At 43.6% G+C, this 17121-nt stretch overlaps 1 protein-coding gene and 1 long non-coding RNA gene across 9 annotated transcripts in view; one reads left to right on the top strand and one right to left on the bottom strand.

The window, feature by feature from the left end:
• LOC139566179 (double-stranded RNA-specific editase 1-like) overlaps positions 1-17121 on the top strand; it is a 62811-nt gene that overhangs the window by 35696 nt on the left and 9994 nt on the right. For 3 of the 8 annotated variants that reach the window (XM_071387179.1, XM_071387177.1, XM_071387178.1), the window contains 2 exons: positions 9503-9529; positions 16600-16674. In XM_071387179.1, the coding sequence (XP_071243280.1) occupies positions 9520-9529; positions 16600-16674 (85 nt within the window). In that variant the 5' untranslated portion in view covers positions 9503-9519. Of the gene's footprint in view, positions 1-2108; positions 2402-9502; positions 9530-16599; positions 16675-17121 lie in introns of those variants that run through there. The other 5 variants (XM_071387181.1, XM_071387180.1, XM_071387182.1 and 2 more) reach the window with 3 other exon arrangements.
• On the bottom strand, positions 2753-5060 carry LOC139566180 (uncharacterized). Its single transcript, XR_011673067.1, has 2 exons — positions 4741-5060; positions 2753-3290 (listed from the first exon to the last, which is right to left on the bottom strand). It is a non-coding gene; the product is annotated as an uncharacterized lncRNA (long non-coding RNA).

The following is a 17121-nucleotide window of genomic DNA, read 5'->3' as shown; positions in this document are numbered from 1 at the left end:
GCCACCCGGGAGGCCTTGATCATATTTTTGATCATGACACTGATGAGGAGAGAGTCCTTGTTAAACTTTGACACAAAGTAGTCTGTGATAAATAGCACAATATGTTTCATCTGAGTATTTGTTATAGTCAAAATAATCCATACATTATGCTTTTTTAAAACTCAAAAACGAGTTGTATGACCTCAGGTCAATGAGGCTTACAGGCCATAAATAGAAAATAGAAGTTCAAAACTTGTAATGTTCACAAGAACCTAAGTTGATAAAAAGATATAACACAACATTAGGTGATAATATATGTATTATTATGGATTTATAATCAGCTATAATGGGGCGGTCATTTTGGACCGACCCCATTAATGAACATGAAACGAACACAACAGGAGGGTTAATATACAGCATTTCCCTCAGTCAGACAACAAAACATTAGCAAAAGTTGCCCAATTAGCGGAAGGGATGGGGGTAATGCGGTGCTCAAGTTCAGAACGTCTGTCAGCTGCATCTGAAGTTGGATGTGTTCATAGTCACTTCAATGTAAACAAGCCCCTTTCTGATTCGAAACTGCTTGCAACTTTTCATGACGCGGCCAGGAAATGGGTCTATATTGATGTTGTTCAGATGGGCTTGGTTCACTTGAGTTGATACACCACTCCAAGACATGCCACAGGGGGGCAGTGTAGGCCAGAGAACCTGTTTCTCATCTGGCGTTGTTACAGCATACTATCAGAATGAAGATGCGAAGAATTTATTTATTTGTTTTTTATTTAACCTTTATTTAACTAGGCAAGTCAGTTAAGAACAAATTCTTATTTACAATGACGGCCTACACCGGCCAAACCCGTACGATGCTGGGCCAATTGTGCGACGCCCTATGGTACTCCCAATCACGGCCGGTTGTGATACAGCCTGGAATCGATCCAGGGTGTCTGTAGTGACGCCTCAAGCACTGAGGTGCAGTGCCTTAGACCGCTGCGGCACTTGGGAGCCCAAAACACGTCACCGCGTCTAACGCCGAACTGCGAGTGTGCAGGCCGTCAAATAAAAGGCACTCCTTCGATATAAAGTTATTTTTGTCGAAAATTAAAACTTGGCAGTTTGCCACTTTCATGAGGTTAGAGTAATAACATGTTCAACTACTTAAGACATTGGCTATAATCTAGGTTGTGCCGTTAGATTTCGAGAAAAGTAACAGCTAAGGCAGAATCTTTTGACTTCTGAATGAGAGAACCTCCTGGTCTATTTGGTCTGTTTCGCAAGCGTTCCAGGAAGTCTTGCGATGTTGTGCCTCTGGGTTTAGAAACTCTGTGATACTATCACGTTTTGGATCCAAAATATCTCGATTGCGTTCACTGTTCACTGGGGGGAGACAGAGGTCCAGCAGTAAGTTATACCGTCTGGTATGTGTTTTCACGAGACCCACGATGTACTACTTGTATGTGTTTTCTTACTGTATGTATAATTAATATACAATTACAGCTAATCTCCCCCTCTTTATGAGGGTGAGGAGTTTCATAATAACCCTGGCCAGATTTAGCTGATGCCTGAATGATAGTAGGCATGGACACTAAGTGGTGTGGCGCTTCTACAATACGGAGTGCTAAGTCCCCCAGCCAGGAAGCCACTGGTGCATGTCAGGACAATAATTACCCCCAGGATTAGAGAGGTCTGGATGGGGGACTGGTGGAATGGAGTCTTGGGCTGCTGACACAGGGAAACCTACACTGAGAGCCAGCTATGTGTCCATAGAGTGTGCTTGTGGAAATGAATTTCCACCTGCCCTGAATACCTGCATGTGACACTGGGGTAACTGTGACACCGTGACAGCAATGGGACAATATAGATCCTTTGAATCAGTATGAATCGATATGTTTCTATTTCTTAGATGGCATTTGTTGGCCATCTGAAGGTGATCGTCATTGGATGGGGCCAGAAAAGTGTGTGTGTTGTGCACGCATGTGTGTGTGCGTGTGTATGTGACTGTGACATGTGTCTCCTCAGATCACGAGGGTCCGTAAGGAGAGGGCGAGATTGGCTACCACTGGAGTGACGTTCGTTCGTTTTATATCATTCATATAAAAGTACCGGCTGGCAAAGCTCATGACATCTGAGGGTGTGAACGACAGACAGGAGGAGGGAGGTTCTGCGCCTGGCGCCTGTACAGTACTTAGCAGAGTGAGAGAGGGAGGGGAAGTGCAGTGCCTCCTAGACTCTCCAGGCTAAAGAGAGCCTAGGGGCAACAGGGCAGCCTAAGGGGCAAAAGGACTGGCTAGGGGCAACAGAACAGCCCTGTTAGGCATGGCTCTGTTTCTGGATGGCTCCCAGGCCATGGGGACCGCGGGGGCCTATTACTGCTTGATCCGGAGGAGGTTCAAGAGGAGGCGCAAGAAACGCTCAGAGCGCAAAGGTACTCCGCTCCAGGATAGCTCGGAGGGATAGGCTTTGTGTGTGTGTGGAGGGGAGTGCTCGCGTGGGCTGTGTGTGTATCTGTAGGTCTGGGGTTTTTGTGTCACTGTACGTCACATTGATGGATTGGTTGATTGACTAATGCAAGGATTGCTCTGGTGTGCTTGTGTATTTGGTTACAGAGTTGTGAGCGTTATCACTGCGTATGTTGTCTCTGAGAATGATGCAGGCAGTTTTCAGATATTAGAAATATGTAATTGAGTTTGTGATAACAATATGAGAATTCATGCATAGAAATGTACACTGCTGTGTGCTTCAAATGCATGTTAAAAGTTTTTGAGGCAAACCTGTATTTGTAGTAGAATAGTATTACTTTATTTTCCACGGAAACATGTATTTGTGATGTCGTATATGTGTTCGAAGGATCAAGAACTGTGTTTATATCACATGCAATCTTCCAAGAGTTTTCACCCTTTAAACAGACCTATAGATATCATACATTTAACTCTGAAGCCTACTGTCAGTGCCACTCAGACTTCACACACTATATACAGTACGCATGATGTATTCTGTCATTTTCTATGACAGGATACAGGCTCAGTTCCGCGCCCGTTGCTTTGGGTGATGGTAATAGGCAGATATATTCACTTTCAAATTAACTTTCTGCAACGATGGGGGAACCGGTAGTCTATTGCAAGGCGAGCAGATAGGAGTTTCAATTCTGAGAGGTGTCCATGCGGGAAGCATAAACCCTCCTTCCACTCCTGGGCTTTAATCTCTGGAGCGTGGATACAGCATGGCGATAGGCAGTTTTGTCTCTTTGCGTACTGTAACGTGTCCCCGTCATACACAGTCTTTGAGATCCAAAGTTCTACTAGAGAAAGGGGAATCTGAAAGGAGATTAGGAATGTGATGGTTAAGTAAAAAATGATCTGATATGTTGATTTATAAAAATACAAATAACAAAAAATCGAATAATATTCCTGAAGTGGATGGACTATGTGTACTTGTTTCTTCAGTTTTCCCCCCCTATATAGAGTCTTAAAGGTATAGAAAGAAATAGCAATAGCGTCTCTCTGCCATGCATCGTTGGTCAAAGCCTATGGGGAAATGAATGTTTTTTTTTTGAGGATTTAAGGTCTATGGTAAACACAGGCTGAGATCGCATATGTTTTGTTCTATCAGATAATCTTCATCAGCTAGCGTCACTTTTTGTGAATTTTTAAGCATTTATGTCATTTTTTAAAAGCCCGCGAAGAACATAGAGGCTTCGTAATTCATAAAGGTCATGTTAACTGACTGATATTATCTCACAGAACAAAACGTATAAGATCTCCTAAGCCTGTGTTAACCCTCAGACCTTGTTTTTGCCGTTTATCCCAAAACCCCATTCTTTCTCCATTAATTTTCCCCATAGGAATGGCTGAACGAACCAGAGGTAACTCATTTCTGTTTTTTAGGAAAGGGAAAGGGAAAGAGGGATACCTAGTCAGTTGTACAACTGAATGCCTTCAACTGAAATGTGTCTTCCGCACCTCTCTGGATCAGAGAGGTGCGGGGGCTGCCTTAATCGACATCCAGGTCTTCGGCGCCCGGGGAACAGTGGGTTAACTGCCTTGCTCAGGGCTACAAGCTGGCGAGCGCTATAGACAATGTCTAACTTTATAAGAAACAAGATGAATCTAGTTTGCCCCAGTCTTCCAATGATTTCTTGAAGTGCTTGGTCTGACTCCTCAGAGCTACGTAATCTGTTGATGCATTATGAGGAAGGACGCCAGTTGGGATTATTACATTGTTGCTATAATAGTCTGTCAAGAGGTAAACAATGAGCTGCCACCTTGGCATATTAATCATATGAATTAATTAAAGGGAAGTTCAGCAGAACCTTTTAATTATTAGACACGTTTAATATGCTGGCATAAAGCAGCCTCCCGTGACTGAATGAGTAAATCAAATCTATTGTAGTGGAGCATTTAGTAAGTATATTTGGGACTGAAGATATTGTTGTCTCTCAGAGCATTATCTGTAATGTGCTGTGCTGCCTGCTGAAGTCATTTTTGTAATATTCTCGCTTCGTTGGGTTTAGACATGATTGTCAATGGCTGCTAATATTTCAATGGCTAAATAACTCTGAAGCTTACTCAGTCCAACCCTCACATATTTGAATGTGGATTCCCTGTCTTCGGGAAACACAAGCAAATACTTGTCTCATTCTGTCCCAAGTATAAAATACATGTAATTAGCTGTAATCCATTGTAAAAACAACGTAAATAGTTTTTAAAAGTATTGCGAAGATTTTTTCCACTGTTTACACCCTGCACACTGGGAAGTTATACGTACCATCATTTTCCGTAATTTCCGCTGTACCTTCATGCTAACTGGTGTGCTGCGAGGTGAGGTGAAGTGTGAGTTTAATCTACTGGGGGAGGAAAGTGAATTCCAGACAAGGTAAGCGGATGGATTTGCGCTGTGAGGCGTACACGGCTGCTCTGTGAGACGTACCTGGCTGCTCTGTGAGACGTACCTGGCTGCCCTGTGACGCTAAAGGATGTGTCTGTCTAGTCTGCCTGAGCCGTACGTCATGAATCTCTGTCAGACATAACAGTATCCTCTTCTCTGATAGGTTGATAGTGATACTTGACGGCGGCTCTGCTGTATCCAGATAATCCTGGTCTCCAGTGAAACCTAAAATAGCTGCGTTCCGTTCTAGGTTGTTCTAGGTATATGATTTAATGAACATATGTTGTATTTTGGCTTTGGTACCAACGCCACTATAATCAGTGGTGTAGCGGTGCCTGGAGAAGTGGGTATAGCCCAATTTTGCACACAAAAAAAAAATATCTAGCGGCCCACCCAGCGAAGGAAAGTGTGACAAATTGTGTGAGAAATGGTGACATACACTAAATGACCTAAATTGATCAATCCCATATTGGTCTCTAACAGTCAGGCCAACCCAAGCTATACTGTGCAAGTAGGTCTACTATTGAAATAGATAAACGAGGCCGTTAAGTCAGAAATTCACAGGTTTCACACTTTTTTTAATAGAAAAACAACACAAATGGATGTTCAAAGTCCACAACAATGCTTAAACCACATCGGGAGACCACCTTTGAGGTCTATGAAATCGACATTTCATAGACCTTCATAGACCTTCAATTAAAGGGGCGCTATTACCCTTTAATTGAAGTGTGCAGACACCTAGCACTGTTTGGTTAGCGAAAAAACACTGTGGCATATGAGATAGAGTTTGCATAAATAATCATGATATCATTCTGCCAGGTAGGCATAGTCTACTTTGTAGTTAACATTTAATTGAGAAGGTTTTTAGGAAACCATTGTCATCTACCAGAAGACGGTTAGGCCTATCATTAGCATCGCTGTTTTTCCTGTTCCTTAATTGTTTCAAACCCGGACGTTTTACTTCGTATTATTTTATAATCATACCTTGCGTGAAAGTAGCCTATAGCCAAAATCCCACCGTAGAAATGTGGAAGCAATTATTTTATAAAGACTTCCTCATTTGCGTTCTCCTGTTCTATTCATTTTCTTTACACTTCCTTTCATTGTCCAGCAGGCATAGTCCTAGACATATTACCGACCCATGATCGTTGTTGCATCTTTAGATCTACCTTCTATCTACATTTCTAATGGATATTTCCATCTCTGTCCATGAAACCACTTGCGTGTGCGGTGTGCATTTTAGAATATGTGTTTCCTGCAAATTGCATTTTGAAACCTACTGCCGTGTGCACATTGCTGCGCTTAAAATGTGAAGAAATAATAGTTTATCGACATTTTAAGCTAAACATTCTGATCTGCTCCGTCAGCCTTTATTAATTGATATGGCGTACACCTCCACTACACTACTTTGATGCGCATCATGAGGCTTAAGAAGTGAGCATACACAATGTCCACTGAAAAATACCTGCGTATACCCTCCACTACACCACTAACTATAATGTTACATCCAGCTGACCCTCTCAAACAGGGGCTACCTCTGCCTCCTCATCCCCCTCCTCACCCCTCTCCTGGCTAGTCGGCCTGTCTGTCAACATTACATCCAGACCGGGTTAATCCAGGAGCCGTGAGGTATGAAATTCAACATCTTCCCCTTCCCCTCTCTCTCCATTCCCTCCCTTCTCTCCCAGAGATAGAGGAGCACCTGGCCCGGCCTTGACGGCAGCGGCAGCGGGGGAAGACAGCGATAGTCATCTGTTGTGAGCTACGAGGGTAGTGGTGCGGAGAGAATGGCTGGGGATGGGAAGAGAGTGGCAGAGCTAGGAACCTGGAATCTCTCATCTGTCGTATACCTACCTGCTGAGCACCTGGGGGAAAAATGGTGTGCCTCCTCAATGTACGGTGTGGGAGAGAGTACAAAATCACCTGCCTGAGTCTAGGAAGGTAGCTGACTACATGTGACACAGTTGGACCGTTACATGAAGGGCATTTGCACAGTAGCAATTTTCAGCACTGGAGGCCAGGGACCAAAGGGCAACCTGTGATGGCGTTAAATGGATTTGATCCGACTGGCTGTCAGCCAGCTGGATAGGAAGGAAGAGGGGCTGCTTGGGTGGGTTGCGGCAAGTTTTCAGGACTCGGGGCGGCTAGAAGAATTTAACAGGAATATTGACTTCCAGTCTGACGTGGTATTCTCCGAAAGATCAAATAATATACACTTGTGATAATGATTGTGTGTTCTGCCTTTGTCCTCATCATACCTGCAGACCAGAGACTGAGAGAGATAAGCCTTATACCTGGTTTACCCTTGAGCATGACAGTGACAGGCCCCTCTGCACTGCCTAGCCCCGCAGAGGGGACTCTGAGAGGTGATAGAATAGTGTGTGTTTGTGCCTGCGTGCGTGAGTTAGAGAGCGAGAGATGACCGAATACTGTGTATGAATGCCAGGCTGTCATCAGCATAGATCTGGAGACTTCGCTTCCGTTGGAGAAGACCCACAGGGGGGCTGACCCCTGACCCTAGCCCGTTTAAGTGACACTGATTAGCGTGTGGAATATATACAGCGTCCTTATCGCCCACATCATAAAGACTGCATTGGTTCCTTTGGGGAAAATGGTAAAGGGACTGCAGCCACATAATGTCCTTGAAGACCAGGGGAGATTTTATTAGCTGTGCAGCAATGGTAGCACTGACCTATATTACCCAGGGCTAGCATTCCAGGTGACTACCTCATGAAGCTGGTTGAGAGAATGCCAAGAGTGTGCAAAGCTGTTATGAAGGCAAAGGTTGGCTACTTTGAAGAATCTTGAAGAACATTCTTTTGGTTACTACATGATTCCATATGTGTTATTTCATAGTTTTGACATCTTCACCATTATTCTACAATGTAGAAAATAGTACAAATAAAGAAAAACCCTTGAATGAGTAGGTGTGTCCTAACTTTTGACTGGTACTGTATATCAGACAGATTGATATATACTATAATGATTTTTGATTTATTGCAATTCAGTTTCAGCCCATATCAAGGTTGTGATAGGTATACTTTCTTCATTTTAGATTTTCATGTGATTTCGCCCTAAATGTCACATTTCCATCGACTACTGCAACAGTTCAGTGATTTTTTCCATTGGAACTTTCAGGCTAATAGCCACACCATTTGTAACTGACAAACTGAAAAAGGTCAACCAATAAGGTTTGGTTGAATTTGCTTGGTAAAATTTCTTCAAATGGCCTTGGTGTTCAAGGCAATATTATGTTCCAATATGACTTACCCGATTGCATTTTAAGGTCAATAATTGTGGGATTTTAATGTCATTGTTAAATCTTCATTTAGCTCCCTCAGTTTGTACACTATTGCTGATGAAGAAAATAAAAGGGAAAGCTATGAACTAGCCTACTGCTCAGTTCCTTCTCGTTCTGGTAGTTTATTGTCATTCATTTTATAACCAATGAGGTACTACGTACAGTAGGAACTCTGATGATTTGGTTGGAGGTTTGGTCTTCTAGTTTGATACATCTTATGTTTGGATTGTCTCTTACAACCTGTTATAGGAAGGCAAATAAAAAGTAGTGAGGTACAGACAGCTCCCGAGTGGCGCAGCGGTCTAAGGCACTGCATCTCAGTGCTAGAGGCATCACTACAGACCCTGGTTCGATTCCAGGCTGTAATACAACCGTCTGTGACTGGGAGAACCTTAGGGCGGCGCACAGCTGGCCCAGCTTCGTCCGGGTTAGGGTTTGGCCGGGGTAGGCCGTCATTGTAAATAAGAATTTGTTTCTAACTGACTTGCCTAGTTAAATAAAAAACAGAGTCTGCTCCCTCTGTCCGTTCCTTTCAGCTCTCACTTGCCTCTGTCTCCCTTCCACCATCTCATCTCATCAGCTCTCCACGGCACATCGATAAGTCACGCCTGTGGCATGACGGGGCCTGGTCGAGGGTCCTGTCCAGCGTGTCTAAAAATGATATTTCACGGCGAGAAAATGGAGGGTGCGAGAGAGAAATATACGCCGCCGCTGCTGCCGCCAATGTTCAAGGAAGCTTTTTGTGCTGGAAGGCACCAACACCTTATTTCTCCCAAGTCCGCCTAAACCCAGTGGATCGATCCATCTGCGTTAGACCACTGAGGGGTGGCTCTGACAGTCGGGTTTCAGAATTCCCCTCCAGCTATAGTACTATTCCACTTCTAGAACCAGAACTTTCCCCAACTTCCATTGATCAATGTCTCCACATGGGTTGTCTGGTTAGCTCTGACACCTCTGGCTGGTGTCTCCCTCACAGCGTCTCCCGTCGTCATCATGAGTTCAGCATTGTTTTCCTCTCTGATGGGATTTGAGTCGGGGGTTTATCGAGGGTATTATCAGCTCTTGACAAGGGTTTATGAGGGTTGACTGCTGATTGAGACCAGGGTACCAGGTGGTTAAATACATATTGTGGTGAACTTCACAGTAAAGGCACATCATAACATTACATTTCATATTTCCACATTTTCTCTCCCCCAAAAATTTTGAATTCTTCTTTTTCATCACCAGAAAGTGTGGAATGGGTTTATCCTATTTTATCAGGGGACAATACCTCAGATTTTATGGAATATAATTTTTATATTTCCATAATAATAATATTCTTATTTTCTCTTATTTTCATAGGTGTCATCAACAAAGCAATGACACAAGGTATGTAGGGTGCTCATGTTGTCTAGTTTTATGCTACTTTAATTAACTTTATTACAGTCCTGCCATTTCACAGCATGTGTGTGCTCACGTGCAAGCCTGCTTGTGTGTACTGTACAGTATAAGTACATAACAATATTTGTAAGATATTTTCCGCCTGTGTATCTGTGTGCGGTGGTGCATGAATGTCTATGTATGTCTGAGACAGGAGTGTATTATTTAAAAGGTGAAAAACATCGGGAGACATTGTAACTACGTGTTGGTCTCTGTGGTCCAGGCTGTGTGAGATACTGTCAGTTTCTCCATAGGACGTGAATGACAGGCTTCTCATGTATCAGACATACAGCTCCAGACTCTCCTGGGTTTCTTATTAAACGCATGTTTACACCACGCAGACAGCATACGCTGCTATAGATACAGAAAAGTTCAATCATGTTTTTAATGTGAAACCTTTTAACATGCCTGGCTAACAGAGGCTATACGGGCTGTGGATACAATCCGATGTTGATATCTGTGAGCGTTGACAGTGAACAGAATGCCACTCCAAATCCTTGAAGTCTGTCTCCCTACTTCCCTTTTCTTCAAACGTGTGTACACAAACTCACTCACAGATAACTGCTTTTGTTGACATTTTCTCATTCCGCCCCAGCTAATTTCTGTCGCCCATTATCTGGTGAGCGAATGGCAACCTAAGCCTCGGTCTCCGTCAATCCAGCACATACAAAGCAAGCAGCCAGCATTCCCAGCGAAGGCGCCAGGGCTCGGCAGCCTGATAACATTGTCAGTGCTAATGTTCGGGAGGAAGGAGTTGAGTGGCGGCGGGGGTACAAGGCCACTTCTTGTCACGCAGAGAGACGAGATTACACTGTTCAGGCTGAGAGAGGCTGGTTTGGTTAACACAAAAGCCAGCTCTGATCTTCGTACAACCAAAGCTGCTTAACAACAAGGCTTTCTTGGTTCTACTTGGTTCACTTATGTGATTTACTTACTATGATGTGCACCATTCACTGTTGTGTGTATAATTCTTGTGTGTCCTCCTCCTAAGACTGTCTAAAACCAAGCTCTTAGAAAAACCCCTGGGAAAGCTGACTGCCATAAAGAATAAAGTAGGCATATGGTTAACAAAAGTATGTATGTAGCACTGTATGTATGTAGCACTGTGCAATACCATATGTGTCAAAGAAAGGAAGGTAAAGACCCTCTTCTCAGCCCTGTCCACCAGCTCCTAGCACTAAGAGCAGTATTCATATCCTGCTGATTTCCCTTCCTGGAATGTGCATTGACCACCCTGCTGATTCTGGTTGTTGTTGTTCCTCTACATGGAATATTAGCTCAGCTATGGCCCCTAGCAGTCTACAGCTATGTATGTGGCCTAGGGGGAAATATAGCAATAGCCACATTACCACACCATATGCTTATTGCTATGGTTCTGGCCAATTCAGTGGCCTGCTGTGCTGAGAGCTGTGCAGCACTAGTGCTGTCCATGGTGCTGACAAAGAGCTACTCAACAAAAAAAGAAGCGTCCCTTTTTTAGGACCCTGTCTTTCAAAGATTATTTGTAAAAATCCAAATAACTTCACAGATCTTCATTGTAAATGGGTTTAAACACTGTTTCCCATGCTTCAATGAACCATAAACAATTAATGAACATGCACCTGTGGAACGGTCGTTAAGACACTAACAGCTTACAGACGGTAGGCAATTAAGGTCACAGTTATGAAAACTTAGGACACTAAAGAGGCCTTTCTACTGACTCTAAAAAACACCAAAAGAAAGATGCACAGGGTCCCTGCTCATCTGCGTGAACGTGCCTTAGGCATGCTGCAAGGAGGCATGATGACTGCAGATGTGGCCAGGGCAATAAATTGCAATGTCCGTACTGTGAGACGCCTAAGTCAGCGCTACAGGGAGACAAGACGGACAGCCTATCATCCTCGCAGTGACAGACCACGTGTAACAATACCTGCACCGGATCGGTACATCCGAACATCACACCTGCGGAACAGGTACAGGATGGCAACAACAACTGCCAAAGTTACACCATGAACGCACAATCCCTCCATCAGTGCTCAGACTGTCCGCAATAGGCTGAGAGAGGCTGGACTGAGGGCTTGTAGGCCTGTTGTAAGGCAGGTCCTCACCAGACATCACCAGCAACAACGTAGCCTATGGGCACAAACCCACCGTTGCTGGACCAGACAGGACTGGCAAAAAGCGCTCTTCACTGACGAGTCACGGTTTTGTGTCACCAGAGGCGATGGTCAGATTCGCGTTTATCGTCGAAGGAATGAGCGTTACACCGAGTCCTGTACTCTGGAGCGGGATCAATTTGGAGGGGGAGGGTCCGTCTGGGGCGGTGTGTCACAGCATCATCGGACTGAGCTTGTTGTCATTGCAGGCAATCTCAATGCTGTGCGTTACAGGGAAGACATCCTCCTCCCTCATGTGGTACCCTTCCTGTAGGCTCATTCTGACATGACCCTCCAGCATGACAATGCCACCAGTCATACTGCTCGTTATGTGCGTGATTTCCTGTAAGACAGGAATGTCAGTGTTCTGCCATTGCCAGCGAAGAGCCAAGATCTCAATCCCATTGAGCATGTCTGGGACCTGTTGGATCGGAGGGTGAGGGCTAGGGCCATTCCCCCCAGAAATGTCCGGGAACTTGCAGGTGCCTTGGTGGAAGAGTGGGGTAACATCTCACAGCAAGAACTGGCAAATCTGGTGCAGTCCATGAGGAGGAGATGCACTTGTTCAGTTTATGTCTCAGTTGTTGAATCTTGTTATGTTCATATAAATATTTACAGATATTTGTATGACAGTGAGAGGACGTTTCTTTTTTTACTGAGTTTATATTCCTAATGAAACCTGTTCTGGAGGCTATGGCAGCTACGGCCCCTACCCTTTCTTTAATACCCATCTGGCTCCCTGCGCCTGGCCATTATGACTCTCACACATGTTGAGCCAACAGCCACGCAGTTGCCTCCAGCACCATGTTAGTGGAATAGGACGTGGTGCAGCTGGGTGGCTGTAAGGGGTCTGGATGGATGATGCCATTATAGCAAGGTTGGAAATCGCTAGCTACAGACACCTTGGTTCAGTGAGAGCTCATTTTGGCGCCGACACATGCTTCATCACTCAGCTAAACTGATCTGTTCATGCAGGGCCAAGGCAATATGAACCATCATAGACCTGGTACTTCATTTAGTATTTGTCCACTTGAAAGTGAGAGCAAACCAAACAAAGATGACATTTAGACAAAGTAATGAGTAAGACTGTAACTTAACCCAGACCTCCATTAATCTTCAGTGATGCAAATATGACGCTTCCTGTCCCTTGACCTCTGACCCCTGTCATGGAAATGCCAGCGATTATTCACAAGGCCACTCTCCAGGAAGTGACCGTTCAGTCACCGCCACCCACAGCCAGGAAAGCAAGGTCCCTAATCCCTAGCTAAGAGTGTTACAGTAAAAACCAGCCCGTCAACGTTCGTTTCAGCCCAGAAAGCAGCGATGATAATGATCTGGTAATTCATTAATTATTTAATTTCCTGCCTGGTGGATGACATGTAGAGTGACAGTTTGGGGATTAACCTAACGTGAATAACAGCAGCGTCGCGTCCCTTATCGTCCTGGAAGGCGAGCGCTGCTGTCTCACGGTGAGAGCTACAGTTTAAGACGGGGGGGGGTGCAAGGGAGGTGATGGCTCTCTGACAGGCAGTCAGGAAGGGGGAGGCAAAAGGGGTATAGGAAGAAATGTGAGCGATGTCATTTAATAGCTTAGACTCAATAAGGTGGCAGTTGCAGAAGCGCTGTCTAAATGAATGGTTTCTATTATCTACTCTGCTTTCAGACGACAACAACAAACTTGCCATTTGCTCCCAAATATTATGATCTTTTCTCATTGTCATTGAATGAGAAAAGTTGTAAAAAAGCAAAAACTTTTCAGTTTGACATTTTATGTATTCTATATCTAGTGGTGTCAGCACCCTCTCCTTCTTGAAAGTGTCATTACGGAAGTGATACGGAGTCTGTATTCCTCAATCACTCCGTCTGTAGTGGCTGGCCTGATTGGATAGATTCAGCAGGCTGCTTTTCTGTGGGAATGCTTATCAAATGCATCCGCTTCAAAGCAACGGCACCAAAGAAATGCTTCTGCGGCAATCACAGATCACCTCCATTCAATTCCCTCCATTTTCTCTCATCTGCAGGCGGACTTTGCATTTGGTTGCTTTTGAGAGAGAGGACACCAATTATACTGTCCCGGTCTATGTGAAGTATTTATATCAAAATATTATTGTTTCTATTTGAAACCCTCAGTCATTTATTTCCCCCCCCAAAAAATAAATCATGTGTGTCTAGATTACTCCAATAGTGTTTTCAAATGGTATGTTTGAGCAATAGGTGCTGCTCTGGTCCTAGTTGGATATATCCACTCTCTGAAACTCTGAAAATGTGCATTCGAAATCTCTGCTTCTTTTCTGCCTATTTACCATAGTCCTTCAAGGGTCTCTCCCCTCTCTTCTGAAAAATAACTGTGTGGATAACACTGAGAGTTTCTGTAGCCCGCCAATGCAATTGGTTTATCCCCTCAGTGTCCCTATGAAGTTACTGCATCTCATTCTGTTGACTACTCTTCCCTCTACAGAAGTGCTATGTTGTTATCGCCACACCACAGACCATTGGGGGGGCGGAATACAAATCTAACACCCTATTTAATCCCACAGGGAGAAATAGAGAGAACAGACTACTATCTTTCCACATTTCTTGGCTTTGGTCAAGATAGATTGTGGAGATGAGTATTGGGAAAACGACAGTATGCCCGATACAATACAGCTTGTATTGACTGATGTATAAACTGTAGATTCAATCACTATTTAATTATATGATTTCCCGCAGCAAATGAACATATGCAACAGCTTCCTTAGTGCTCTGTGACTGTGGGGTTGATTGGCTGGAGAAATGTCCCGTGTAAAATGGAACAGTAGAGTTAGATTAGCTTGAGGCTGTTTTTCTGTTTTACAATTATTATATTGATTTACTCTTTCTCCTTTCTGCTCCCTCTCTCCCTGACTTTTCGCTCTGTCTGTTTGTGGGTTGATAGTATCTGAGATTAACACCATGAACGGTAGTTTCCTCCCGATGGCAAGGGTATATCGCTCGGCCCATTGCTTCCTACAGTTGCTATCACTGTCATGCTCATTTGTGCTGGTTACACTTAACTTTACGCTCGGTAGGCTATTTTCAGACATCCAATAGTCCATTCCATCAGTGTGTTGCAATCTTATATGCTGTAGCATTGATACTGTATGTTTAACATGGACGTTTTTTTTCATGACTGTCTGGGGAAATATAATTTAGGTATTATATTTCTGTAGACTTCCTGTGTATTCTCAAATGAACCTCAGAGGCTACTGTACTGTAGAGTGTGTGAACTGCAGCATTTCCCAGAAGTGCTAGTTCAGGGGTTCCCAAACGTTTTTGACCCACGACCCCATTTTCATATCAAAATGTTTTTGCGACCCCACCGAGTTATGTAATCAACGACTAATGTTGACTTTTTTTTATTTGGGCTATGACACTTTATTACAAATCAGTCCGACAGTACTTTTGACAGTATTTCAATCTGAAGGAAGTATAGTTTCAAGGGACTGAAATGCATCAGAAGGGTATTGAAAAGTTCAGAAGATCATCATGCCATGCCTTTTGTATGGTCTTCTGTGTAGAAAATAATGCACCATTCTTTTCCCCCCTGCCTGATTTAGTGTCTGGTCTTGTCCATTCGGAGTCCTGTACGGCTTGTAGAGGGAAACAGAAGACACATTCTTGTTCCGAGAGTCTTCTCTTTCAGTGATGGGGGTCATAATATTTTCAAGCTTAAATGGTTTAAAAGTAGAGCCACATTTGTAGGAAGAAAACAGAAAATTGCTCTGTTTATTACAACCACGTCTACAACCACACCAAGCGTGATTTAATTGATTTGATTTCAGTATGGGAAACGCTGAGCTAGTTGAAACCGAGGGATAATGGGACAGATATTAAAGTCACAAAAGACCGCCCAGACCTATATGGTCTGTCGGCATGGACAGGATTAGTCCAGATGCTGAATATATACAGTACCAGTCAAAAGTTTGGACACACCAACTCATTCCAGGGTTTTTCTTTATTTTTACTATTTTCTACATTGTAGAATAATTGTAAAGACATCAAAACTATGAAATAACACGTATGGAATTGTGTAGTAACCAAAAAAGTGTTAAACACTTTGCTTTGCTTCATCTTGGCCAGGTCGCAGTTGTAAATGAGAACTTGTTCTCAACTGGCCTACCTGGTTAAATAAAAGTGAATTAAAAATATATATATATTTTTTAAACAAATCCAAATATATTTGAGATTCTTCAAAGTAGCCACCCTTTGCCTTGATGACAGCTTTGCACACTCTTGGCATTCTCCCAACCAGCTTCATGAGGAATGCTTTTCCAACAGTCTTGAAGGAGTATGCTGAGCACTTGTTGGCTGCTTTTCCTTCACTCTGCGGTCCAACTCATCCTCATCCCTGACTTGAACTCCATTCTTTTCTGGAGAGATCTGAAAATAGCTGTGCAGCGACACTCCCCATCCAACCTGACAGGGCTTGAGAGGATTTGTAGAGAAGAATGGGAGAAACTCCCCAAATACAGGTGTGCCAAGCTTGTAGCGTCATACCCAGAAGACTTGAGGTTGCAATCACTGCCAAAGGTGCTTCAACAAAGTACTGAGTAAAGGGTCTGAATACTTATGTTAATGTGATATTTCAGTTTTAATTTTTAATACATTTGCAAAAAATTCGAAAAACATGTTTTTGCTGTCATTATGGGGTATTGTGTGTAGATTGATGAGAGAAAAAAAACGATTTCAATCCATTTTAGAATAAGTCTGGAACGTAACAAAATGTGGAACAAAAAGTCAATTGGTGTGAATACTTTCCGAATGCGCTGTATAGCAGGATACCTCAAGATTCCTTTCTGATGTCTGTCTGTCTGTCTGTCTGTCTGTCTGTCTGTCTGTCTGTCTGTCTGTCTGTCTGTCCTACAGGTCGAGCTGGTGTGAAGCAGCCCCGTAACCAGCCAAGGTTCTTCACCATGGAGGGAGATGAAGAAGAGAGCATGAGTGAGTCGCCCCCCCCACCACCATTTCACCACTCCGGTCCCTCCACTTGCTGTTATGCTTGTGAAGTGCTTACACACACTAATAATATAATATCCCTAGTAGTGCAAAACTATTTACTTGGTTATATGTTTTCAAATTGAATACTGTTAGCAATAACACAACCTTATTGGAAGGAATCCAGAATTGTAGGCCTACAATGTATTAAATCTCCTCTCCCTGATTTGTTTGTGTCGGATTGACCTTGAGAAAGTGTCATCAGACTGTGTTTCCTGGCTCAGGAGGGTAGGATCAGAGTTTAATCTCCCATTCAGGGGGAGATGAGGGGATATCTCCTGCGTTATTTCAGACCATTTTAAGAGACGGATTGTAAGCTTGACCCCCTGCTCCCCTTCTCAAAGCTTCTAAAACCCCACAGAGTACCTCCTCTAGGTTCTGGGAGCAGTTATA

This window comes from Salvelinus alpinus, chromosome 38, assembly GCF_045679555.1.
Source record: "Salvelinus alpinus chromosome 38, SLU_Salpinus.1, whole genome shotgun sequence".
NCBI lineage: Eukaryota > Metazoa > Chordata > Actinopteri > Salmoniformes > Salmonidae > Salvelinus > Salvelinus alpinus.
The sequence above is the reverse complement of the archived record's forward strand: the minus strand, read 5'-3'. Positions and strand labels throughout refer to the sequence as shown.